Raw genomic sequence first — 27,289 nt, forward strand, 5'->3', positions numbered from 1 at the left:
CACCATGTCTCTTCAGAGAAGTTATTCAATTACCGGTTTATCATTTTCATAAATGTTTCTTTTTTGTAAGCGACGACGAAGAGCATTTTTCCTGACACTGATACTCAACCAGGGTTTACACTTTTAATTAAACTTGTTTAATTGCAACTCGAAGAGGGAGCAGTATCTTTATTAATCAAAACAAAGGACGGATTATTATGTTATGAAGAACGAAAGATGTTCTCCGACATAAAATTTTGAAGATATCCTATTGTTTGAAATTTTATTTGCACAAATTTAAAACTTTTCTTTTATTACTAATCACATATATATATATTTTGCTGTCTGTTTCTCTCTCTCTCTTTTTTTGTTTATGCGACAATGTATGGGTACTCTTCACCAGATAATTTCGATAAATAATTAACAGTACACTAACTGTGACGTGTGTCTTATTCGCAGTTTATAATTTAGCAATAGTATTGATGCTTATGCAACACAAGTAATGTAAGAGTAGCATAAAATAATTGTTAAAAGTTTTTGTATAATATGAAAATGTTAAATTATTTTACAAATAACATATTCAATTGCGTAATTCAAATTAAATAACAAGAATCATAATTTTATGTCCATAAACTTAGGCGTAAAAGATTTACCTAAAAAGTTTGTCAAACTCTTAGCAATATACTGTTTAAAGATTATTAATGTAACTTTTAAATATCGCACATCCATACATTTCTCCACTGCTACACGTACAAATCTAAATTAATAACGCGCATATTATAGCGCAATTTCATAACAAGTTTTATCTCGTTCATTCTGAACACAAGATGGGCAGAGCTGGCGATACTCATCCCCCATGTACTGTGTAATACAATTCCACATACATGTGTGAGCTACAAGCCATGATAAAGTACATCAAGACTCTGTCAGGAACATGCAAGGCTGTTACGATGCAGTTTGTAGCGAATCATTGCAACAAATGTTGAACAAATAGTTTCAACATTAATTATCTAAATCAACATTGCTGCTTTAGTATTTCAGTTTCAACTGTATTAACATATCGAAAAGATATTAATTCGCGTCAGCAATTGAGAACTAACGAAGTCTTTCGACGAGAGACCCCGCTTTTGAACGTTTTTGCAATAAGATTTTTCTATTTATATTTTATCCTCGTTGCCAATGTGCTCGAGAATGATTATGGTATCTATAATGTGGAGGTCTGTAGTTTCTACCGTACCGCGGTCGAGCATGACTGGAAGTGTTATAATAATGCCTCCGGTAATAACTACCTTCAGATCGGTTCCATATTTTGCTATTTTGATACTCTTGGAAAGGATTATACCCTGTACTACTTTCCTCGTATGTTCGATGGTCCTTTACTTTTTTCACTCGACCTCGATCTATTTCCTCTTCATCCGGATTAAAATGACGTTTGCGTTCTTCCCGTCTGTCGTTATCGACTTCTCGGTCTAAATGCGTCCTATTGCCGTTCCAATTTGTAACTGTAAATACACAAACATATCATTTATATGACATTTTCCTTTATAATAATTTATATATGCATATGTAAGCTTCTAAAATAAGAATGTCTTTACACATTTTTAATTAATAATAGTTATTTAATGATAGACACCTAATACTTGACACAATTTTTTCAATGGATTATACAATAATTCTAATTCAACAGAAGTACACTTTCACTTCACAAAGATTTTGATACGATTTTGAATATTCAAATACATTTATCTTAATATATTATCGAACGTATGAATTTTTCATTTGGGTTTTAGATGGGACTTTGGATTTTCGGAGATTTGAGTCAATGCGAGCTTTTGTTTCTTGTACGTTTAACTTAGTGTTTTGTACGGTATTGTTTAATTTAGAACGCATAGACACACGATGAGTGGATGAAGATTTTGGGGGAAGAGGAGCTGGGTTCAATGGATTCTTCAACAAAATTTTTTTGCTGTACTGACCCGAAGAACTGCCGTAACCACGATGAGACATCTTTAATAAATGTGAAACTGTATCAGAGCGGTTCGTTCCATTGAAATCTCTCACAGCTGCAGCACTGGGCGTTGTGTTACTTTGGTTATTTTTATTGACCTCTTCCCTAGAGAAGCAGTGCAAATTACAAAATTTAATTATTATAATTAAAATATTATAGCGTACAATCATTGAACATGACTTACTTATCTGTAACTGACCATCCATTAGGTGCTGCAGTTGACGTAGGGGAAAATGTGTCTTTTGAAACTTCCCAACCTTTCATACTGCTACTCGCAGCTTTCGTAATTACTTTTTCATCTTGTCCTAGTTTAACTTTTACAGACTGATGCCATTTGTTTTTGCTATTGTTATTCTCTGTCCTACCATTTGTTTCTGATTTGCCATTTTGATATTTTGCCGGGCTAGTAATAGTACTACAACCAGAACCATTTTGTGTTTTTGTACATTGCACTACGTTATTAGTTTGATTTTGTGTTGTGTTACTGCCATTTGTCTTTGACGAAGTCTTTTGTATATCTTTAATACTAAGAACCGTTTTAGGTGAACTACTTTTCACCAGAGGATTTTTCTGTGTGCCATTAGCGGCATTAGCAGAAACATTTGGTTTCGGTGGGGCAGTTATATTTGTGTTGCTTTTTAATGTTCCGACTAAATTCGTCTCTTCCTCTTCGCTGGATCCGTCATAAGGAACTAAACTATTCCCATTTAAAATTTTTCCATTTTTAATATGCATAATTAGTCTTGGTTGAGATTTGTCCTGTAATTTTTGCGGTAACTGTGGCCCGATAAAGTTCGCGGTTTTCTGTGTAGAAAACTGAATTCCCGTATTTTTGTTTTGTGAGGTTACTGAATGTGTCTCTGTAGTAGTTATCACATCTTTGCTAGTTGATGTACCATTAACTGAGCCATTCAACGAAAGCAGTCCAGATGTCGATGCTTTAGGGCTCAATGTCTTGCTCAGAGGACTTCCAGGCGAAGGTAAAGTATTGTTTACAGTCAAAGTACCATTTAGTTTAACAGTCTGTTGATTTTGAACCTGAGATTGCGTCTGCTGCTCCATTTCGAAGATCATTATGTATGCATTTGTACTCAATACATTGCTCAAATTAATTGGACGAACCTGCGTGAACGATGAAAGGATATTAACCTGACAGTATATGAATATAAATATAAATACAAATTTGTGAACATTAATGCTAATACATACGCAAGAATCGTCGAAGGAATAATATTGGCCCGTCGAAACTTTGGCAACTGCTGTGTAATGCCCACAATTTACCGATGGACCCATGTGTGTAACTATCGACATAAGTTTGTATGTTAATGGCTGTGTAGGTTCTCCTGGCTCCCTCCAAAGATAAGGACCCATATCTATGGTCTGTTTAAAGCCTATATGCTTAGATATTTTGCCCCCTAAAACACTGAACCTCTTCAGCTGTACACAAAGCACTTTGGGGGGTCGTTCTAAGCTAAACTGTTTTGTGGCAGGAACTCTTCTTTTACAAGCTTCGCATTTATAATCATTGTTATCTAACTGCTCGCGACTAAAGTAACTAGTTAATGCTTCATCCAGAGTGCTCGCTTTACGTATGTCCACCAATAAATCCTATTGAAATTTAGAAATATATTTAGCTTCTGTAAAGTATTTCATGTACTATTTTACTCTTATTTTATATCTACCTGAAAATGTTGAAATGTGGTAGAAACATGCCGACATTGTAGGCACTTTACTTCAGTACGAATATAGCCACCAAAAATTTGATTAATAGGAGTTGTTTCTTTAGAATAACTGTCTAACTTGCTGGCTTTGTGTCTTGCTAAATAAGCTTTTTCCATACCCTCCAGTAAATAACGTAAAAACTCATGAGCATCTTCTTGCTGCCCTGGCACCATGGTTCGACAAATGACTAGTAAAATGAAAGAATGATGTATGAAAAGTATAACATTTAATAACAAATTTTCAAAATTATATAACACTTAATACTTACGCTTTAATTTATTATATATATAGAAAGGCTTAATGGCGCATCCAGATTTCTGATGACTAAACTGTAAAGTCTTGGCCACTGCACATGTAAGGCACTCTCCACCTCCATCTAAAATTAACCTATTATCAAAATACGATACAAAACTTTGGAATTATAATTTGAATCTCATTTTGATCATTTATAGAATGTATAGTCTGAACTATTAAAGGAATACAAACTTAGAGAACTTACCGTTCTGTTCGCATTTTGATGTGTCGTGTGAGTCTGACAACAACCAATTAACAAGCGCCGGTACATGAAACAGTGCTTGAAGAGTGCTATTTAAATAACAAGTGTTTCCAACATTATACATGCCAGCCCCAACTGGGAATGTACCCTTCCATCCCAGACAGACTTTTTTGGGGGAATATAAAGTAACAGTAGGTTCTGGTAAACTGGGTCCTTTAGTCGTTTTCTCAGTTTTCTTTATATAAGTTGTGCCATCTTTTACTTTGTCATCTGCACTCTCTGAGTTTGGTAAGCTTAATACAATATATTTGGCTTTAAGTTGATCCAAAATCGTTGTTTGGTAATCTTCCACTTCCTTATATTGAATTTCTGATTGAAGGATTCTAGAAGCGCTACTAACTAAACTTGTTGATAAATCTTCAGATGTTTTCTGCTGGCTTGTCTCCAAAGAATGGCGAAGCGTAGCCGCAACAGGGTCACAAATGCTTACAGCAGGCATTGTTACTTATTTTATTTTGTAACAAAATTTTCCTTATTTGTTCTCCCTGTCAAAATGTAGAAAAAATAATTTAAATATTTTAAAAAATAAACACAACATCAAACAGCATACGAAATATTTCAAAATTAACAAAACCAATAAATATATTCCTACAAAATTACAATTTTCTTTTTTCGTATCTTAGTCCACTCAACGTTTAATCCAACGAAAAACCCGACGTGTCAGATTACACAAAACTTTTCTCTTCCCCGCAAAATACATAAATAACACAAACTTCGAGAACAAAATAAATAATTTCCTTGTTAAATGTACAAAAGACCTACGTCATTCAGGTACAATAAAACGACCCGTTTGCTGCACAAATTTTCCGGATAATCGCCCCAAGATAAACAAAACTTCTCACAACATAACAGCCGTACGTTTTTCTTTTCCTCGCTCAAAGTACGTACATAACTACAGATGTACAGGCATTTCGCGGATGTAGAAGTGAAAGGGTTAATTTCGTCGCTAATATATTTATGGGCACACTATTAATCCACAAAATAACGTATCGATGCACGAATCATGCGGCACGGAAACGAAAAGCATCGATTATCCGGAACTTTTCCCCCTCGATCGCGCGATATCCCACTAAAGCTGTAACAGAGTGCACCAAAAGCACGCGGCGTGCAATAGATACCGCGCGAACGGGCTCATTGTTTACCTTCTCCTCGTGATTACATACATTACAGCGTGTAGAAACGATTTTTATCGGCACCAGCGTGACACATATCGCGCGCTGTACGATACTCGCCGATCGCGACCGCGTAGAATCACAATGCTATCGATTTATTCGAAATTCCACGCGTTCACGGTGCCTCAGAACGGTTACCGGATGAGTTGAACCGAGGGCGCGTGTCTCTCCGGCCACGAGCCATTTTTTCCCGCGTAGTTCATCGCACTTACCCAACGTGTCGTTCAGTCGTGTAAAATAGTCACGTTAATTTCACTAAGGAACACCATTAAAAATACCACGTATCGATGCAACGCAACATTTTTCGAATTATTAGTTTCGGGCACGCGAAATCAAGACCCATCCTCTACCGCGACGTCGGCCATTTGCAATTACATCGGTGGCCATTAAACTTTTTCCGTTGGGTTCTATGATCCCGTCGGGGGCGCCCGAAAGATAAGGCCTGGTTTCCATCGTCGACGTTATCGCGAGCCTCGTCGGGGTCTCTAGACTCCGTTTAGTTTTCCTCGATTCAGGTTCTTGTAGTAAACATCGTGCATTTATGTCTAAATAATTGTTACAGACAAGTATGACGGAATAAATTTGTATAACGTTCGATTGTATAAATTGTATTTTGTACAGGAGGATGCGTGGCTTGAATGTTGTTGTTGAAAGTCAACGAGTTTGATGTAAACTGAATTCTTATTAAAAGAATCTCGAGTTAGCGACTCGTTTTTATTTTTATTTTAGAAATATACATTTTATAAGGAAAGTAGAGGAATAGATCAATGGAACATTGATTTTATTTATTTCCCCGTGGGTCTCATTCTCGTAGCAACCTCCACGTGGTGAAATCTGAGCAATCGGTTCTGTTCCAGCTAGCTAATATGGCTGCGAACTGTTAATAGATATAAGATTGTAATTATAAAATGAGTTGCACTTATGACTGTTATTAAACTATCCTATACCTAGTCAGTGGTTCAGCTACTCACGATAAATAGTGTAATTTTAATAGTTCTCATTCGCTTTGAAGACTGTGGATCGTCCTTTCTCTGGTCATTTAATATATAATCGTTATACAATACAAATTTTCAATATAATTCTCTATTACGATTATAATACAATGATATAATGAAATAATAATTATAGTTTCTAGTTTTTTTTTATTATGGTATGTATGCACATACAATTATTATGATTTATTACGATTTTTACTGTTTTTTAGATTTTTCTTATTATTTTCATGAAAAACATGAATATTTCAAGTTTTTTTTATTGTTTGAAACGTGTTCATGGTTCGTACCAGTTAATTTTAATTCCTACCGCTTGTAGTGCTGTAATCTTATCTAAGGTATTAGTTTGTACGATCTTCACTAGATGGCAATACTGATTCAGTGTCAGGATCGTATTATATGAAGCCAGTGCCATTTCATGTTAAATTAATTAAATTTATAACATATCTTCAATTGAAATCTTAGATTTGTAATTTACTTTAAACTAAAGACAGTGATTTAACAATTTTATCGTGGAAAATAATTCACAACAATCTAAGCTGTTAAATAACAATGTTTGTTGCTTAATGTGCTCAGCTCAGCTTCCACAATTTCTGCTATTGACAATTACTAGAACCATAGTGTTTGTTGTAATAGTGTCTTTATTAATCGCTATCGATAATCTTTGCTTACAAAATATACAGATTAACATAACTTCCAAGCGACAAGATAATAATATTCCCGATAAAATATCTTTAATGTATAATAGCCATTAGTAGCAGCTTTAACACGTTTACGATGGCGAAAGGGAACATCGGTATTCAATTATTTTTACTTTCTCTGATTTGAATATTTTTAACACTTCGTGCAGTTACCTGTTCTCTATTAATCGTTTGAAAAAGAATTCGAAAATCTGTTTGAAACATGCGCGTACTAAAAGTAACGATCGTACCATGTAATCGATCAGGATCTGTTTACACGAAGGCGATGAAACTGATCGATCAATGTTTGCATTCTTAATTGTACATTAGGACATCTATGTTGTTCCTCGGATACTCTCTGGCAGTGATAAAACAGACTAAAACTTTTCGCATCGAAAAGTTTGCTTTATCCCAGTTGGTTCTTGAGAGCCACTTTTACTAAATAACTAATCATAATTGTTTGGCTATATACTACAGAACAGAGGAGAAATTCACTGAACAGAAAAAGGAAACAGTAATGGTAAACTATGTACTTTTTAGAGTGCACTGAGGAATACATGATTCTTAATCCTTTTGTTCTGTTTCGATATAGGGCGACCTGAGAAGATCATTGGCTCAATTTCCTTGTTTTCAGCGATCACGTTCGATCACACTGGATTCCACCTGCTATTGGCGTGACTGAAGGATCTGCGATTCCAGCAAGGTGAGTGTTGAAATTTATGATCGTATAGAACGATATGTCGTAAAAGGTTCACATTAAGGAAACAACGTCTTATGAATCTTTACTGGGCATATAACGATGAAAAATTACGCCATCGTGAACGTTTTACCATTACTCCGTAGACATTATCGTGATACCTCTAGTTTTAAGCTTATCGATAGAACTTTCTCGATTACGTGTACTAACCGGCAATACGATAGTGTATTCGTGCCGTTACAAAACTTTTTCTTGCATTAAGCCGTTTATTATTCCTTTTTGTAATAAATTCTTGTAACCTGTAGCGTCTCGTTAATCCGTGTCCGATAAAATCAAATTTCGCGGCAAAATTAGAACATGAATCGCGCATGCGTATTAAACTCGATGGACCGAATGAACAGAAAAATGAACGGATCGATTTTAATTAAACTTCCGCGAATGAAAAATAGTTTTCACAATGGGAAAGTAACTCTTAGAACAGAGAAAGTAAATCTTATCAGACACGAATTATAAACCGTCCACCAGTAATTCTAATCGAAATTCGTTTCAAGTTCAACGCGATCTCAACGTGACATCCCGCTTGATCGTTAAACGGCTACCTATTCAATAATATTAATGATCATAATAATAAGAATAATAATCTTTACGGTCATCGAACGTTCCCGATGACCAACGAAAAGTCACCACTTGCGCGTCCTTTGAACTCAATCTATCCACCTGTTTCTTTTATCACTTCGTCCATCCGATATGAACTCTAATATTATTTACAAGTACTCGGCGTGATACCATGGTGTTCTATGGAGTGAGCCGGAGATGCACGCGCAACATGTCCCTCAGTTCCTTCCTCTAGCGTTTGATAAGCGACGAAAATAAGAGATTTTGATATTAATAACAGAGACGAGTTGTGTGATGAATAATTATCGGCATTCGACGGCAGAGACGATCTCATAGAGCACCATTATAAAAACCCTTACTTTCTAAGTGTGTGCGTTGAATGACTTAACATTAAAGCTGGATATACAAAGTGCAACGAGGACGTTCCTTTATTGTAATAATATGTAACGAAGATAAATATGAAAAAATCGTGGACTGGATTATGTTGTTTCACATTATTCGTTTATTATGAAATATTAATAAAAAAATCATTTACATACTATTAAATTATTATCTACTGTGATAAACTATTCGGTATTGCGAAAATAGATGAAAATTAATTGTAGAAATCGTGGAACTTAATATATATATGCTAATTGTTATTGATTTTGGAAGAGAAATATGATATTCGACGATAGGAAAGAGAAAGACAGTGCACTTTAAGAATCTTCATTCGTGCACAGTGCACTTTTTCCCTCGTTGCACCTTGTCCAGAATTCCATATTAAATACTACCGTGGGAGCAATATCTTGGGGAGAAATGCAATGTATCTGAAAATATCGAAGCATCACTGAATGGAAAATCAATGAATCTCAAACGATGACACGAATTTTAATTTTGACTAAAACTCCGTCGTCCTTTCGCGAAATGAACATTCAGAAACAGAAAGAGAATCGCAAATGCATAGTACACGCAATGATTTCCCCCAAAAATATTTCCGTCGCAGTTTCCTTACCTATGTAAGAGTTATGTCGCATTCGAAAATAATTGCTTGCTCGCCTAGAAACGTATCCGTACTATTCCTCGTCAAAACTATACTCGTCTTCGCTAAATCTTCCTAAAATATAAGGGAAGCGGACATTTTATAAATTAAGGCAAACGTCTCTCACTGTAGAAGGAAATCTCAGCGAATGTGGGATGTCGTTCGGCAATAAACGAATGTTCAATGATTGCGTTCAGCTTAGCGTGGTTTCACACAATCCTTCTTTCCCTTCTCTCGGCTGTGTACACTAATGGCAATGAAAAAATAGTTGTCTACGTATCATTTGTTCATCAGATATGTTTCCCATGAAATTCTTTGCTCGTTGCGGAGAATAGGAGAAACTGTGACTCGTTTAATCCTCAACCACAGAGTTTAGTAGCGTCTGTTGGTGTACAAGAGTCTATGTCATTCAGCAGTCAGAAAGACACGGAATCTTTAAATATTGCAAAAATTGACAATTTCGTCGATATCTGTTTGACTAAATAAGTGATTTTTCTATTATCTCGAAATTTTTTATCTGAATACTGCTATCTCCCTATTACTCCAGATATATCAGGCTCTACTGTATCTACTTAAATTTGGTTACTATTCTGCTACATTAATTTTCTCCATATTTGCAAAAGCTACTATTTAAATCCAAGAAATATGTAAGTTAGTAGAGGAACTAAGCAAGGCAATGGGGGTATCCTTAACAGTGGCCTCGAGCAGCCAGTTGATTTCGTTCTGACTATAATTAAACATGTTCTAAAATAATAGTATGATCCAGGTTGATCTAATGTCAGCAGTTGAGGATTAGAAGGAGCTTGATTTCGAAGCTATATTCTCTGTCTGTGAACCATACACAAAAGTCAGCAAGCGCGAACATTTACTCCAGAATCAAGTGGAAATGAACTTAATCTACGTCGTACTCGCGTATCTACACACGCTCTATGTTTCCTTACTTTAAGTTACGAGTAGTTTTATCATTTAGTTTACCCTACTACCATTATTATTATTCTTAGCGATCATTGGGAACGGAATATAGTGTTGCCGCGAGATTCTGGCGCAAAAATGAAACCGATTTAAGCTACGTCTTCGGGGTCGACTCGTTTGATGAAAGAAAGGAGAATGCTACTTAAACGTTTACACCGTAAGCGTGAATTCGTCGTTCTTGCATTAGGAGAGAATACTATGCGTATTATTATCGTTAGCCATCGATGAGAAAATCGGTAGAAATTTCGAACGAGAGATATTTACGATGATCGTGCGATTGAATTCATCTACTGTGCTCAGTTGGTGGTAGTTAACACTTTGACAGCGATAGGTTTATATAAAATCATGCGTCTTTCAAAGTGGCACTGTCTTACTAACACCTTCTCTTTACTACTTCATTTCCTGTGCACTATAGTTATCTAGTACACGTGGATGTGTGAATTTGAAATGCTCAAAATAATTTAAACTCTTAAATGTATATTTGAGCACAGATTCATAGTATTCAAAATTAAGCTTATACCATATTATGATGGAATTATTGCGGTTTCATTGTGAAATATGATTTATTATGGTAGTGTAAAGTTCATTGATGTATAATTTTTATATAGAACATAAAAAGTTGAGTTAACATGAGTACTATAATCCCACCATGTAAACTAAGGATTAAATTAGGAGATACTTTCAAATCAAATGTCATTTTTAATGTTGCATTTTTTATGCTTTAGAAGAAGTACGACAGACAGATATCTCATACAAAAAGAGAGAAGAAATACTTTATACAATATCTTATCAATTTCTCGTCAATAATTCACCATCCACTGAGCACATGTCGCGAATCCAACTGCCACATATGAACTATGTCCTATATCCATGATAGGAAATGTAATATGATTCTAACAGCCTTTCTGGGATCGGTATAATCAACTTCCTCGAGCAATCATTCTTAGACTTGACGACCTCATCCCCCCTTCGAGAGCCTCGTTCCATGTCTTCTTCAACTTCGACACACGAACGAGCATCCTTAACGTCTATGAGCTAAGCCTAAACATCGATTTATGTTTCGTAACATGAAGCACATCGTTATAATATTTATCCCTCCCCATATATGTTTCAATATTCGTGGCCTGGTCGACCCATTGCGACGCGTCCTCGACCACGAGTTCCCGACCGTCGGATGGACAGGGGCCACGAATTGTCCTTTGACCGCGCGCAGAACAGGAAGAAACATCATCATTCTGCGCGATGTTTCGCCTCGTGCCTCGCTCGGAAGATGATCCATTTTTACACTTTTCATCACTCTGACATCCTCTATGATAACTGACATAATGTATCGAGGAGAAATCTCTGACGAGAATACGATGAACCGCGAAATGTCTTCCGCTCGAACGATGCCAAAAAATATTGTGTCTCGCAAAAATGAAGAAATCGGTGTCCCGAAGCGATGTAAACGTCTCGGTCTAAGCACAACCACAGCCCCCTTGTACCTAGACACGTCCCCCTCAGAATGATTCACCGATTAAAAAGGTATACATACGTGTGTGTATATATAATATGAATATCGCAAACCTTTCATCTCGCTTTGTTCCTTAATTCACCTCATATCAATCATAAAAATATTTTATTAAATATATCGTCGCTCGTTAGACTCCCTATCTTATTAGAACGTTCACGAATATCTCGGTTAAGTTCGGCTCGGTGTCCGTCTTAAGCTACCCAAAAACGTGCTTCTTAAATACGCCATGTACAGTTACGTTATCAACCGTTTTCCTCCACCTTTTCGACGGCGTATCTCATCGAACACAGACAGTATTGACAAGACGTTCTCCGTGGTAATTTTGCAGGAACTCGTTAGACGATATCGAGTGGGAACGGGGTGTCCTAAGTAGTCAGTCGTCTCGTGTGTCTTTCAGGGGTGACAAAGAAGTCTATGCTCGGAATAAGTGTGAACGCGAAACTTTTCACGGGATTACCAATAATCGATGAAGATGGGCGACAGATTCCCGTTCTTTATCGTCGCTAGTTGAAGACGGTTCGATGAAAGAGTTTCCGAGTCGTTCGTTAATCCCTCTTCTTCCAGAGATGAACGGCCAACCGCTTCCACCGTGCGAGATCCACGCTTCTCTATCGAACCATCGACTCTCCTCTCGACAGCTCGCCGTTCTAAGTCTCTTTTTGTACGGCTTCAAGATATGTGCGAGTACATGGTGCGGTGATAGATACTTTGGTGTAGGTGGTTTCTTAGTCGCTTAAATGTATTTGCCAGCGAGTGACCGAGCCCGAAGGCTCGACTAAAGATAGCTAGCGCGAACATCCACAGGGTGTCTTTTGACAAGGCCGCTCCAAGCTAGTCGAATTCACGAGTACACGAAATTTGCTTACCCTCTTACAGCGAAGACGACCAAGTAATCAAGCTTATCGTAGTGATCGGAATCAGGCGTGTGCAACTCGTTGCTCCTCGGAGCAGTTCTCGACGAGCAGAGTTGATCTACTGTCCCAGATAAGGGTTGAAAGAATCTTGAAATTAGAAGAAAGATTATCTTCGAATTTCACATGGATCGCAAAACGTTTTAATTGCATCCAGATCTTCGATATCAAAGGCCAAAATTGATCAATTTATCTCTTACGTGTTCCAATGAATTAATCCCATAATACAAGATTACACTATTATTACGATAATTTTCTCACTTTGCTCTATAATTCATTAGATTACATTGCTGTTGGTGTTCTCAGCTCTGCTCGTGAGAGCGCTGTTGCTCTCGAGAGCCCAGTAAAACAGGCCTGACCTAAACGTTTCATACAAAAGGCTCGATACAATTTTTCTTTCTAAATTCGTAATAAGGATAGAACGTACGTCAGACTTGTTTGTTGGCGATTTGAACACAATTAAGTCTCGAACGAAATTGCTTTTTTGGTCTCCCGTGATAACCAATGTCCCGAACAGTCGAAAACACTCGGTTAGCCATTGAAGCAGCCTTCGGGTGACAATATCGATTCGCTTTGATTCTTCTCCTCCTTTTCCAATAGGATAGGATCTACACGAAGAACTATATAGACGCCTCGACGATAAACTTCTCGTTTGCTCGAGAAAAGGCGGATATCCTCTATCGTGAGAACCGATATTCTCGATTTTAAAGTGGTACTTATTCGTTAGACCTACTTAAGGTGCGCGAAGACTGAGCTGACAAACGTAATCCGCGTGCATGGCCTGATTTCATGGTTTCGGATATCGATGAAGAGCGATCATGGAGTCGATTCGTCTATACTTAAGTTTACGACTTCTCCCTACCCAGAGTCGCGGACAATCGTTGCAAACGTGCATGCATTGCTCCGAAAATGAAATGAAGTCTGGCACGTGCGCGTGCTCAAAGAAAGACCCTGAAGTGAATCGATAGTTGGTTGTAAAAAGGCAGCCAATTAATCGTTAATTAGGTCCCTTTTTTCTCGCCACCAAATCTCTCTCGTCGTTCGCTCTTGCCCATTCGGTTCAAGAGACTTGGTTCGCAAGCACTCTGACTGGGTCAATCGATTTGCAAAGAGAATCGTCTAAGATTTCAGGCTTAGATCCAATGTGTTCGGAGTTGGCGATCTCCTCGAACATCGTCCAGATTTTTTTCGAGGATTCACGTAATACGAGTGCCTTTCGAACGTTTCAAGAAGGTGTTCTTGCTTTTTTTCGCGAGAGTCGGACTCGACGAAGGTACCAATCGATGGAACTCCATTGTTCGCAGACAATTCGATTGCTCGAGTGCTTACCAAGTGAAAGAGCAACGTTGTCCTTTTATCGGTGACAATTCGCTCGATCGACTTTGGGGTACCGGCTGACACGAAGCTAAAGGCAGCGTGCAATCTTCGAAGAAAGAAACTTGCTCTTGCGCCGCGTGCACCAATAGTTGAAATTCATTATTCTGCGTATGTGGGTGTGTGTGTACGTGATAGTGTGACAGTGTTCATTTTCCATTTTTTGTTCTCCCTAAAAAACGAGGCTGACGGTACGCCAGTTTTTAAACCAGACTGTGTTCACGAGAGTCGTAACGATGCGTGTAGAGAATGGATGAGCTAGTCCCTGGCGACGTCGATGATGATGGCGTGTTCGAGCACGGTGGAGACGATGATTGGGCCTTCTTCGAGGCCGACAGTACCTAGGTATTGTGGCCCTGTTTGCGGATTTTACTCTCCAGGGCGGAGGTCGATCGGCCGACGAGGTCCTCCAGTTCGTCGGGCGTCAGCACTGTGAAGTCTCTGCTCGAAAAATGGAATTTTTATGAAGGGTTGTTCGTCTTCTAAAATGTCGGACGTTTGTACAGTATTCTTTGGTATAATGGTAGCAAAACTTGGAACATTTTAAAACTGCATATACTCTGTATAATTCATTGCTTTATGTTTTTTGTTACTTATACATATTCATATGTATAGCGAACCACGTAATTAGGGCAAAATGTAAATTTTTCTCGTTTCTTCATATCTTTTTGAGGCAGAAGAAAATATATATGTGGAACAAGTTGTATCTCTTTTTCTATCTTTTTGGAAGTATGGAACCGTAGCTAAAAGGATGTTAATAAAAAACCCTGTGGTCTAAATTTCCACCAAACTGCTTATTTCACAAGCAGGATAAACATATATAATAAATATCTACTTTAGTATAGCTAAATGTGGCTAAATATTTATTTGAACGTTTTAAAATTTTTATGCATTTTCGTACAAAGAGTGCATCTTTGTGCATCGACTCCTACGCCTTGTGATATAAAAAAGCAATAACCCCAAAAATCCATCGTAAAAGTTCTCTTTTTCTATACAGTCTTGTACTTTAAAAATTTTAATTTCATTCTCGACTTATTTTTCATAATTTTTTCATTTTTTTCGATTTGAAATAAATAATAGAGGCAAAGTTTTCATCGAATGATAAAATACTTTTTCTTACCTATGCTGAGCTAGCAGCATGTCTATGCTAGTTACACTCCTTTGATGAGTTCCATCCTTCTGGGATGCCTTTTGTTTCTTGATGCATAGACCTCTAAGCATCGCGAGGAACACTCCAACAACTAGCAAACTGCTTCCGACGACGATGAGGGAGGTCGAGTTTTGTGCAGCTTCCGCTCCAGGTGCAAGTTGCACCAAACCTACTACTAACACCACTGCGCCAAGCAGCAACGATCCAACTACCACGTGCAAAGTGTTGACCTATAAAAAAAAAATTGAGAATTGTCGTTTAACAGTAATTTTCACTATTTATCGTCTATAAGTATTATTTTATCTTCAGAAATATACGAGATTTTTTATCATAAAGTCGTTCTCTCTTCTTTAAAAGGGCTTCATAAATTTCACTCTCAACTAATTTGTACTCTAACGAAATTGCTTTAAACGTGAAGGAAGAACATGTTTATAGTCGAGGGAGCGGAAACTATGCTATACGTATGGCGATATCGACTTTCAAGGCCCAACGCAGTAGATTTTAATTAAAGCATAGACTTCCTTGAATTACATCGTTTTCAGTTAGCAGGCGAATGTAAATTTAGTTTCCACCCACGCGTTGCACTCCGCTGGAACACCAAAACTCTGGTGGTTACTTTATTTTATAAGAATTACGAAATTTCCGTTATTTGTTCAGCTTCATCATGGTTGTTCCTTCATTCTCTTCATCAACGACCTATTCCGAGTGAAATGTATTTACCATCAACATTTCTGTAGACTTTTCACACTTACATGGTCAATTAACTTATAGTATAACATTTTTATAACTCCTCTATGAAGTTCTTATTAGTTTGAATAGTTCTAATTAAAACAAATTTATATATGACGTGTTGAGGGCATGTCTGACCACAGACGATCTCATTCTCCTTACGCTTACAGTTTTACTTAACAGTATTGGAATATCTAACATTTTCTAATATATTAAACTATGTTTTCGCTGTACTTTGGTGTTTCCAAATAGTTTAAAAAAATTTTAGGCAATTTTAAAAAGACAATGGAAACATAACATAACACAAAAATTAATAGTCAGAATATTCAGTATTATAAAATTAATAGTAAAAACACGACGCAGATGTGCTTTATCATAATGCTATTCCTGCATCTTACCTCTAATCATAGTAAACTCCATATTTTTAGTTTCCCTAGAAATCCACTAAAAACTTTAAATACTTAAAAAAAACTAAATACATAAAAAACCTCCATGAAGTAAAGATCAACGAAAATATTCGTTCAAAACTCGATAAACAGATTCATGGAGACTCCCACCTAGGGACTTAGCAAAAGTTCCCTACATCATCGTTGAACGAAGGGTTGTGTGTTGATAAACAGGAAGATTGTTAAAGTATAAAAAGATGGTTACTAAGTATAGTTGGCAGTTGAGGAAGAAATGTCCATGAAATTTTACGAGGGAACGAACATGGAGGTGGTTGGATGCGAAAATAAATTCCAAACAGGAGAACGTGCTTTATCATCTACTAACAGACTACGTCGAACTGAACGCCCACGAGTTTTGAATGACGTCACTACCCGATGCACCGGTCGCATCCGAGAAATTCCATTTTCATCCGGCCAATCTGCGAAGGCGACCCTGTCTGAACACGCTGTATCGGGTTTTCAAACGAATAATTATGCGATGGAAGAGCCGCGGATTAATTCATGCGTTTTCTACGTACGCGGGGGCGCAAGATTTCATCGAGTGCTGAGCACATTAATGCACTCGAACGAGCTGGATTGTGGAGATTAACCCTTGTTGACATATATTTTGATTACACCTTGAAAATGTATCGTTCGATGCAAATTGGATTAACTTGATTGACGAGTGGAATTATGTGGAATACTCATCGTTTAGTGAGTCGATGATTGTCTTACAACTAGAGAAAAAGCAGGCGTTATGTGGCAAACATACTCTTCTACATGGTATTGTAGAATTTTATACTACTTCTCCTCATATTTGAAAATTTGAAAATTTGAAGATTTGAAAATTTGAAAATTTGAAGATTTGAAAATTTGAAAATTTGAAGATTTGAAAATTTAAAGATTTGAAGAGTTGAATATTTGAAAATTTGAAAGGCATGATTGTAGTTGCAGGATATTTCAGTTTAAAAATAAAATACTAATGTTTATGTGAATGCCTAACGGGGCAGAATAATATCAGTGATTATGAGAGTTTGAATTTTGGCTACCATGATTTTTTATCAATTTTATCAGCTTCTGTATATTTTTTAAACTATCATTGCTAGTATAAGGAATTTCAGTAAGCCTAAATACTGTATTATAACTTTTCAAAAATGTATGTAAAATACTGTAAAATTTCAAAAACAGACGTCCTAAGAATTTATAAAATTCCAACAATGGACTGCTCATAAAATTTCTTGAAACTTGTAAAATTGTAGTTCTTTCCGAGCCGCGATTATTTCTAATTTTTTAATAAATTTTTCATCCCAGAATTAGTGATATTTTTCCTAATATTATCTAATTTACACAATGGTCATTGATACTGTGGCTACAAACTATAAACCACGAGATTTTAAGCACAGCATTTAAGCTCATCCCACAGTGCACATCCGATAGATGGACTATGTTTCTTTTAAACGCATTGTTTCAACCTTCACCTTTCGGAGTCTGGTAGAAAATAACGGACCTTGTGAACATACTATACGATATACTGTTAGATTCTTTGTATGTACTTTCTTTGCTCAAGTGGTATCGATCGTCATCTTTATCTGTGAGGTGTACCAGACTTCTAGGTACGTCGCATAAATTTGTCATTGGTGGGAATTATTTTTGTCTCAATATCCAAAAGTAGATTTTTTACTGCAACTGACGAGCTTACAAAATCGATTTATTATATCTTACCTTGCCGCAGAAGTAGTATTCTGGTGGTTCTTTGTCGACCAACGCCAACACTGCTTCGCTCTCTGCTAGTGGACTTCCAGGTTGACTGCTTGCCACTCTGGCGCCCTTTTCTTGGTAATAAGTTTTGTGGAAGACCTTCACTGAAGGCACCGGCAACGCCGTAATCATTCTGAAACACGATACGAAAATACGTTAGTGAAATATTATTGCTGGTACCCTTTGACACCCCTTTTAATATTATTTTTATTAAGTACCTTGTATCATTTTCACGCTCTGGTATATTTTTGGACAATGCACAAATTTATTGCATTCATTTTTTATTATTTGATTCCGACTGCTACTGTATTAGCATCCTTACTCATAGGTCTCTCCCCCAAACTAATTCTATTTGCATACAATATTTCTTGTATATCTATCTTTTGCTTATAGTTGCACCAGTGATTAAATATTTCTGTCAAGATTCGTTCAGCGGGAATACTTTTTCAAAGAACGATTTAACTTCTGCTCTCCAACTAGAAATTCCAATGTACTGAGCTATTACGGAATAAAAGAGAAGGTACTAGAAACTTGTAGCAAATTGAATCGTTCAATCAACAACATGAATTTCACGCATGAATTCATTCACGAATTCTATCACGAAGTCAAACTTTTGTAATTTAAATTTCTTTTCCTGTGAGATACGTAGGGTTCTTGTGAACTCGAAAGTACGTGTCCAACAACTTTAAAACGAACAATGGTCGCCTCAAATTGTATGTCGCTTTGTTCAGACAGTCCTAGCTATAGAGAAGCAATAAAAGTACAGGAGGACTTCCCATTTAATCGCTATCTACCTCGATTCCTTGTTTCTTAAGTCTTGGATGCCTTTCGCTAAGCTAGACTTCTGAAAGCAATGGAGATCCTCTCTAAACTTTAATTCAAGGAGACCTTGTACTTTGTTGGTTAATGAAAAAGATCTTTTTTGTGTACAAATATATGTTTTTTAAACACTAAACTATTAAGATAAAGTCGGACAGACTTCGCGTGATACATTCTTATTATTCTTCCATTTGATTGTGGAAGACTTGGTAACATATGTCACACCCAGCTTCTATACATGTTGTATAGTTATATAACAATTAGCATCAAGTGCCACACTCGCTCAAAAATATCACCTGTTCCTCGAATAATCTCAAATCCATTCTGTATTCTTTCCTGTAGTTCGTACATATTATCTATTTGCATTGAATACACAATAGATTTTAAACAGCCCTAAAAGTAAAAATCTAATGAGTTGAGGTCAGGAGACCCTGGTTGCCACGCAGTGGGTCCTATGTTTTGACTTACGAAGGTGTTGTTTATGTCTGATTTTTACATATTAAAGAATGTATGTTAGTAGCGTGTACTGATGCAGGTGATGGACACTTTCGAACATGTTCTTTAATCGTTCATCACTCGAAAAATAAAGTATGTAGGATATATGTTCATACGACATTTCTGACTTATTTTAATGTGTAGATTTAGCTCCAGAAATATTGACACGCATTTCTGAAACACCCTGTATTTTAGCGACGATCGTATTTCAGACGTTCTCTTAGCTCTGCGTACACACGTCAACCTTCCCGTCTAATGGAACCTCTTTCCCATTTCCGTGTTTCTTCACCAACATCCGACAACTCCCTGTCGATTTGAGACCAGGGGACACTCGTGTGTTGCCATGGCTCGACGGTGAAATGGCAATGGAGGCGACCCTACCACTTCGATCTCAAAGATAGGCGAGGAGGGAAGGTGTCCTTGGCTTTAATTTCCCGATCGCGACGAACATCCCTTTTTCCACCGCGTTCCCACAGACAAAGAAGCCGATCGTGTCGCGTTTCCAGGTCAACAACTGAGCCCTGCTTCGCTCAACATGTGGCTCCATTGTCCTTTCCACCTTTCATACCTTCGAAACTCGAGATCGCCGGATTTTATCCTCGCCCCACTTCGATCGATCGACGAAGGGTGGTTGCATCCACGGCTGATATTAATGGGAACATGTGTCTTCAGCGTATCGACTAATGATCATGTCCTTGGCACAGCTATGAACGCCTTAGCGTGGAAGTCTCGCTGTGCTTTCCTTTTTTTTTTCTCTCCAGTGGAGTAATTCACAGGATTGAGATGGCGAAATTTGATTTACTCGCCTTCTACAAGATGCTAGGTTCTGTCTTACTGATCTCAGATTTCTCTTCAATCTTGCGACATTCAAGGCAGTTGCGAAGCTAGAATGTCTTTCAATATTGATTATTGATTTGTTGTTGAAATCAGTTGACAAGCTATTCAGGTTATTTTTCTTGTAATTTTATGGGTGAAATGGTAATGATAACTCAGAATATAGGATCTAATTGGAGTTTATGTGAATAGATCATTTCTTCAATAGACTAAGATAGGATTTGAATGTCATGTTTAGAGCATTTACTGATATTTTATGATAATATATAATAATGTTACAACTAAAAGTCTACTAAAATTGGTAAACTGAAATACTTGCCAAATTCTGTACATAAAATTATTTCTCATGATGAAGTAATAGCGATTTATTACACCACTCCACTATAATATTGGCACTTCACCAAGATAAAATTAACCCTCAACTGTACGATGTTGATATAATAATGTAATATATTACAGAGTTAACACTACTTCTAAAACCTCATTTTAAAAATTCCTGTCTGTTACTCTATCTCTTAAATCAACAAGTAACTAAAACAAAATCCAGGCCTAACTCTCACTCATATTCCTGCGAAATTCTTCATTCAAAATTATCTGTGAAACCAACTTGCATAGAGTTCGTATTTTGTCCTAGATCCCTTCACGTAACAAGTACCAATAGCCTAGATTTGCTTGAGAATGATGCTAATAAAACTTCTTCTACTGAAAGTTACCTCTAGAATCTACCTATAGCCCATTATATGCTCTCCCAAATCAGTCTGTGTAACAACTGGATACAACAATGTTATAGCATTAATGTACAGCGGTTCGCGATGATTGTAGAGGGTAGCAATGATATTGATGGTGGTGCTGGTGGCGGTGGTGGTGGTGGAAATGCTGGTGCTGGTGGCCTAGATACGCTCTTGGGGCCGACGGCCGTTGCACCTCGGTTATCGAACAGCAGAGCATGCACAGGGTGCAGTTGCGCCGCTAGAAAACTATTACAGACCCGTTTTTGGCGTCCTATTTGATTCCTTCTCTGAATCGGGTGGTCGACTTTAGCACGATAGACAAGATACTTCAACTTTTCAGTAGACAGTAATAATTTAACAAATCTGAACCTTATATAAATTTTGTAATACACTAATAATATATTCTATTTCTTTCGTAACAGTGTGCGAATTAAACGTCAAGGTTTTAGAGGATTATTACTATTTAATTCTTTAAAATTACATTGTGCTATAATAGTTATTTTAACAAAGTAATTTTTAAACTTCTTGTTCTTTGATGCTATAGTCAGTTATCTATATTCTCAATGTTGCAAATTCTGTCTTCTGTGCGTAAAGTCTGCATAGTTTTTGTAGACTTTTTCGTCGCGCCCTTTTGGTAACGAATTTTCGTACAACGGTTGCTTTATCTCTAGCAGCGAATGAAGTAGACCCTCGTATTTCATTGTTAATCTTATGAAAAGTATAATTCCGCACGTGTTAATGACAAACACGATCTCGCGTGCTCACGGTTACGTTCGCGAAGGACGGGAGATGAACGACACGCGATCCGACGTGCACGTATCCGCCGCTTGTATTACCATGCGTTATACAAGCAGGGTATTCGACCGCACACGAATTCCCGGGCGCAATTTATACGCTGGACAGGCAGAAAGGATCCATGGAACCGTGTCTGACAATTACGTCTGTTTATTTGAGGGTATTTTCTACTTACAATTTGAAAAAATCAGTTTCTCTTTTCATGTGTCTTAAAATTATAAAATTCGAGAACCTATCTTTACAATATTATGTTCAAATTCAGAAAATTAACAAAATTATAATTTTTGAGAGAGTATCGTCGTTGAATTAGTCAAAGGAGACATAAAATTTGTTAAAACCTATTTAGCATTTGCTACGACACCCAATGTAACTAAAGTGAGGAACAACTAGTTCTTACATATAAGAAATTATTGCACGTAAAGACGACTAATTAAGAGTAATAAAAAAAGATTCAAGAACCAGTGCTTCAAATAACGCTCCAAACTTAGCCACGCAAAAAGAAACGTACGAACTAAAACGAAAATGTTTCCTGCTCCTCTGGAAGAGGTTCCCGCAGAAACCGCAGAGCTGCACATCAAAAGGAAAAATCAGAGAACCAGTGCTCTAATTTATGCCTTGTACCGCTATTACTTAAACCATTTCGTCTCTACACTACGGCTAACGAACATTCGGCGATAAATGAATGCAGTCACAATAACTCCAGTGCTCCAGCTAAAGGTTAATACAATTTCGTGAGCTTATGCACCAGAATGGGTTCGAGTCACTTCCACCCAGCATGCCTCGATAATTAAAACGAGGGCACAGAAGAAATCACAAAGACGCAGGGCTTCGAGACCTAGATTCGGTTCAACGTATCGCGAAACGAAGGTCCTCTACGTGCAACGTCCAGGTTACATCCCCTCCCAACCTCCCCCGCGAGGCGATCCGTCAATGGTCGCGATTCGAATCTACCTCGCGGTGCCGAAGGAAATCTCAAGGCCGCTAATTGTCACGGACCACCCCTCCGCCCGTTCGATTTCCTTCCTCGCCGACAGAGGGTGGAGGGGGGGGACTGGAGACGGATAGAATCGTACGAGTTTTGCAACGAGTCGGTTACGTGCACCGCGAAGGGGTAACCTTTATTGCTCGGAAAGGCGTAAAGTGGGACAGTGGCCTGATTCCAGGTGTCATGGCTGCAGCTGCATGTGCAGCCGACTACAGGCGGAACGGGGTATAGGCGCGCGAGCGTGCAACCAGTATGCAACGTTCCCCGCGCGTCTTGGACAGACGCCAAAAAGCTCGCGGGAATTCTCGCGGAAGCGAAGAAAAGGTAAGGGAGGAAACGTCGGATTAATATTTGCGCGTAACGCGAGCAGAGCACAGTGGACTCGCCTGTGTGTCCGCGACCCCCGCCGCGAGCCGACCCAGTTCTCGACCCGCTCGGTGAAAGCGAACCTTCGCGAGGGATCATTCTCTTTCGGCCTGGATCGAGACTAAACGATCGCCAGATAAAGGCCTCGAAACGGGGGGACGAGAGATAAGGGTTGAAGATACAGGGGGTCAGACACTACTTTGCCTAAAGGCGAGAGTTCACACATGCGATTGTTTATCATCGGGGATACTGAAACTGGAAACAATGTCCGAATGCATAAGATGGTTTTTAATGGGCACGTGATCTACTGTGGTTTTGTTTTTAATCTGTCTGAGAGCCTGGTCACATGAGCATTAATGCAAGGTGTCCACGCTCAAGCAGGTCACCTAAATATCTCCTCTGTTTTTAATAACCCAAAGATCGTCCATGTCATAATTTGAATTGTTTCGATGGATAAATATCATGGAAGAACAATCTTTTGTGTAGGATCTTCCTGTATACTCTTTTCAAATTTCATGTTATTAAAAAGCGAAGAGCTATTTAGGTGGCCTGCTTTAGCTTGGACACCCTGTATAATAGACGTTACGACATCTGTCGCATGTCTTACCTTATTTTCTTAGTTGAAAATAATAAAGACATAAGATAATCGTTCGTCAACGGTCGTCTGACTAGGCTCCTAAGCTAAACTCTCCGACCAGTCCAGTAGAAAATTTCTAAAGGTCCATATAGACTGGAATACAATTTCTAAAATCACACGATAGCAGCCAGTTTGTACCAGTCTGTATGCAATATAAGATATTTTGGCTACTAGGACTAATCACAGGTCTGAAACACGTGGAGCCAATCGTAGGTTATACTACTGGCAATGCACCTGCACCAGAGCTCAAGGTATTTTTTGGCCCATCGGATGCAAGCCTCAGGGTAACCTGCACCGCTCTATCGAGGAAACTGTTTATATTCGGAAAAAGGTTTCACAGCCCCTCGAGACCGACGACGTAAATAATTAGAGGACAGATCGATAATCAATCTCATGCATGAGGTGGCCATCGATCCCAGGGGGGAATTGGATTAACAGGACACCGGCGAAGAACTTTCGAGCAGAAATCGGTAAATAGATCAGCCCCGATGATAAACAAGCCTTTTACGTGTCCAGCCATACGATAAAATGTTGTGTTATCGGAAGCACGGCCGCGGCTTGCGCATTGTTTCGCTCGACGGCTCGTATTTTCGGCTCGTGGAAATTGGAACGAGACCCGAGCTCTGCCTTCGAATGTCGTGTCGCTGCTCGCACGAATCCGTCGACGATCGCGCGCAGTAAGTCACAGGCGAAGGCCGACGACCCTCCACCATGTTTTTTCTCCACAGAATTTCCAGCGACTGTCTAATTGAGGTAGCCATGGGAGGCGCAGTCTGGACGATAAAACGAAATAGCTGGGCAAGTATTTATGTAAATACGGGGGCTTGCATGCGCCATGCAAGTCGGTTTTATCGAGGGTGGCACGACACCAAGGTGATTCACCCTTTCGCGGAAGGTACCAATGCGCGAGGGGGGGTGTTACGTACCGTGGCGCGAAAATGAGAGAAATTGGTTGCGCGAAATGCGCTAGCAACTTCAAGTTTGAGATAGAAACTGTTTTCTGATAGGCGAGCCTTTTTCTATGATTCCTCTGGCTCACAGAATCTCTTTGACGTTCACTGTTTCCTCTACGACCAATAAGATTGCTCCCCAGTTTTTAGAAGTATAGTTTCTTGGTTATCAATATGTTTCTTTGTAAATCAAATATACCTATAGATAAAAAAGGTAAACCAGATTTTAGTACTGAAAAATTTAGATGATTACTCTTATCTGAGGTAGCCAAAACACATTGGTATATTCAAGATGGTGCAATTTCTATGGCCATTACTGTATTTCCCCTTCCAACATCCGCCTTTGATGTCGCAGCAAACGCGATTACACGAAAGCTCGAGGCTTCTTCCTCCCCGTCGTGCGTCACTTCCTTCTGTCGCGACTAGATTCTTCGAAGGAGTTAGGTATCTCGGATCTCGCGGGCCTCGAATCACCGAGACCTAATTATCGACCGCTCTAGACGTCGGGATCCTCATAAACGGCCAACAGCATTGATTTATGAACATGTCCCCCGTGGAGAGATTCCTCGTACGTTGACTCACGATCGCCAGTCGCGCTAAAACAGTCGCAACTTCGGCTGGCTCTGTTCCAGCACCTATACAGTCCCTTTCTGATGGATTTGGTAATCGAGGTCAGTGTACCCCTTTCGTTTGTCTGCGCCTATTTGCGGAGCGATTTTAATGCGTGTTGCTTCCAGCGACGAGAGACTGGTCCTTCAGCAAAATTTAATGAGCGGAATTTTAGTCTGGAGTTGCACGACACGAATTTCAAATAGTATTGTTACGGTTTTTTTATGGTTTCTGGTCTGTGGTTTCGTTAACGAAGGAGTTTTTTTAGATCTTTTAAAAGCTCGACTGTCTGGGATTAGAGAGTTACGCAGTTTCAGGTAAAGAAGCTGGTGCAATCTAAAGGAAACACAGTCGAGGCAGGTAATGGTGGATCATTACGCGAGCTCCTCGTTATTTCGACTTAGCTTCGCTTAACGCTAGCTTCGTCGTTAGACCAGCGCGGTCCTCGCGTTTCTCTGAAGTAGGGAACGAAGCTAATCACTCTGTGCTGCACACTACACACCGAGATGATCGCGATGAAAACAGTTCTACAAATAGTTCATTAAAATCTCGAGAATCGATAAATGGGTCACTGTAGGTCGTCGGGCGATATCTCACGTATCCACGATGAGTATTCGACCGTCAACTGGGTCATTCGACTGTGGCAAAAAGGGGAGCAGAATATAATCGAAAAGCTGCAGCTATCGATTTATGCCGATTCATGTGATAATCGATTGTCATGCCTTTGTTTACCAACATAACTACTTATCTCAGAGAACGAACTCAAATCTAAAAACAGAAGCAGAAAAGACACCTATATTTACTGGTAAAGCTACTGCATGAACTCAAAATTCGGTTCCCCAAACAAATCCCTACTATGACCATCTCACAGTCCATATAACTACATGAACCTCTCCCTAGGACTGGGTAGAAAATTTTCCACGGAATCAGCCAAAAATCGTCACTTCGCTCAACGACGCCTACGATCGCTTGTTGACACTGCGCTTCACCCAAGACAGCCCGACGAACGGTCCGATTCCGCAACTATTTATCACTCCTCGAACCTCGGCGACCATACCCGAACCCTACCACGCTTCACACCTGACGATAGCCGCGTACACGTAACTTACTTTGCGCTGGCTGCTTCCGACGAGCGTCCGTGAAAATCCGCGTCGAATCTCGGCGACGAGAACGTCGGGAACGTCGAGGTGTACTAGGCAGCTGAGGATTCGTTTTCACTCGCAGCGAAACATCGAGCTAGAGCCCGAGTGGATGTGCACCGCGGACCGAGTCTCGCTCCGTGAGATCGCTTCGACGGGGTGGTGGTCCCGCGAATACTGAGCCTCCGGAGCTTCGTATCCCGGTCGATAAACCACCCTCCAGGCCACCCACTCTCGCTAAGGGTACGGTCACACCTGCACTCACGTGGCTACCTGGACCGCGTGCGTTCACACGACTCGTCGTCGTCACCTCGCGCACACCTTTAACCTTTCCTGTTCGTTACACCGGTGCAGCAGCAGCTGCGACCTGGCGGGGTCGAATCAGACGGGATTCCTGCCTTCGAAGCGCGTTTTCGAAGGAACGCGAGAGACTCGTGCAGCGGCGTTCGCGATCAGCGCTCTTTGTTTGCGTTTCGGTTCGTCTGTTCGCGATGTTTGACATTTAGTTGGTCGCCGCCTCCACAAGCTCGCGCATCGTCTGTTTGGTTCCCCTTGTTTGCACACGATGCTGCTGATGTTTATTATGCGGCCGACCCCGTAAATGGAACCAAACGATGCCCCGCTGACTGCTATCACCCGCCCACGGTGTGTTCGC

General features: G+C 39.1%; 2 protein-coding genes across 4 annotated transcripts; both read right to left on the reverse strand.

The window, feature by feature from the left end:
- Positions 1-1,136: 1,136 nt before the first annotated feature.
- On the reverse strand, positions 1,137-5,788 carry Scny (ubiquitin specific peptidase 36). 3 transcript variants are annotated; one of them, XM_076392134.1, is made up of 8 exons: positions 5,650-5,788; positions 4,209-4,750; positions 3,978-4,085; positions 3,670-3,896; positions 3,197-3,595; positions 2,187-3,109; positions 1,956-2,092; positions 1,137-1,481 (listed from the first exon to the last, which is right to left on the reverse strand). In XM_076392134.1, the coding sequence occupies exons 2-8, from the start codon at positions 4,702-4,704 to the stop codon at positions 1,144-1,146; spliced, it is 2,628 nt and encodes an 875-aa protein (XP_076248249.1). In that variant the 5' UTR covers positions 4,705-4,750; positions 5,650-5,788; the 3' UTR covers positions 1,137-1,143. The 3 variants fall into 3 exon arrangements, with proteins under 3 accessions (XP_076248249.1, XP_076248248.1, XP_076248250.1); XM_076392133.1 differs by having other exon boundaries at positions 2,172-3,109; XM_076392135.1 differs by lacking the exon at positions 5,650-5,788 and having other exon boundaries at positions 2,172-3,109; positions 3,978-4,096; positions 4,209-4,347.
- Positions 5,789-9,334: 3,546 nt separating this feature from the next.
- LOC143187617 (uncharacterized) lies at positions 9,335-26,860 on the reverse strand. The gene is made up of 4 exons (XM_076391846.1): positions 26,605-26,860; positions 18,239-18,407; positions 15,333-15,592; positions 9,335-14,653 (listed from the first exon to the last, which is right to left on the reverse strand). The coding sequence occupies exons 2-4, from the start codon at positions 18,404-18,406 to the stop codon at positions 14,554-14,556; spliced, it is 528 nt and encodes a 175-aa protein (XP_076247961.1). The 5' UTR covers position 18,407; positions 26,605-26,860; the 3' UTR covers positions 9,335-14,553.
- Positions 26,861-27,289: the final 429 nt, after the last annotated feature.

This window comes from Calliopsis andreniformis, chromosome 2 (assembly GCF_051401765.1).
Source record: "Calliopsis andreniformis isolate RMS-2024a chromosome 2, iyCalAndr_principal, whole genome shotgun sequence".
NCBI lineage: Eukaryota > Metazoa > Arthropoda > Insecta > Hymenoptera > Andrenidae > Calliopsis > Calliopsis andreniformis.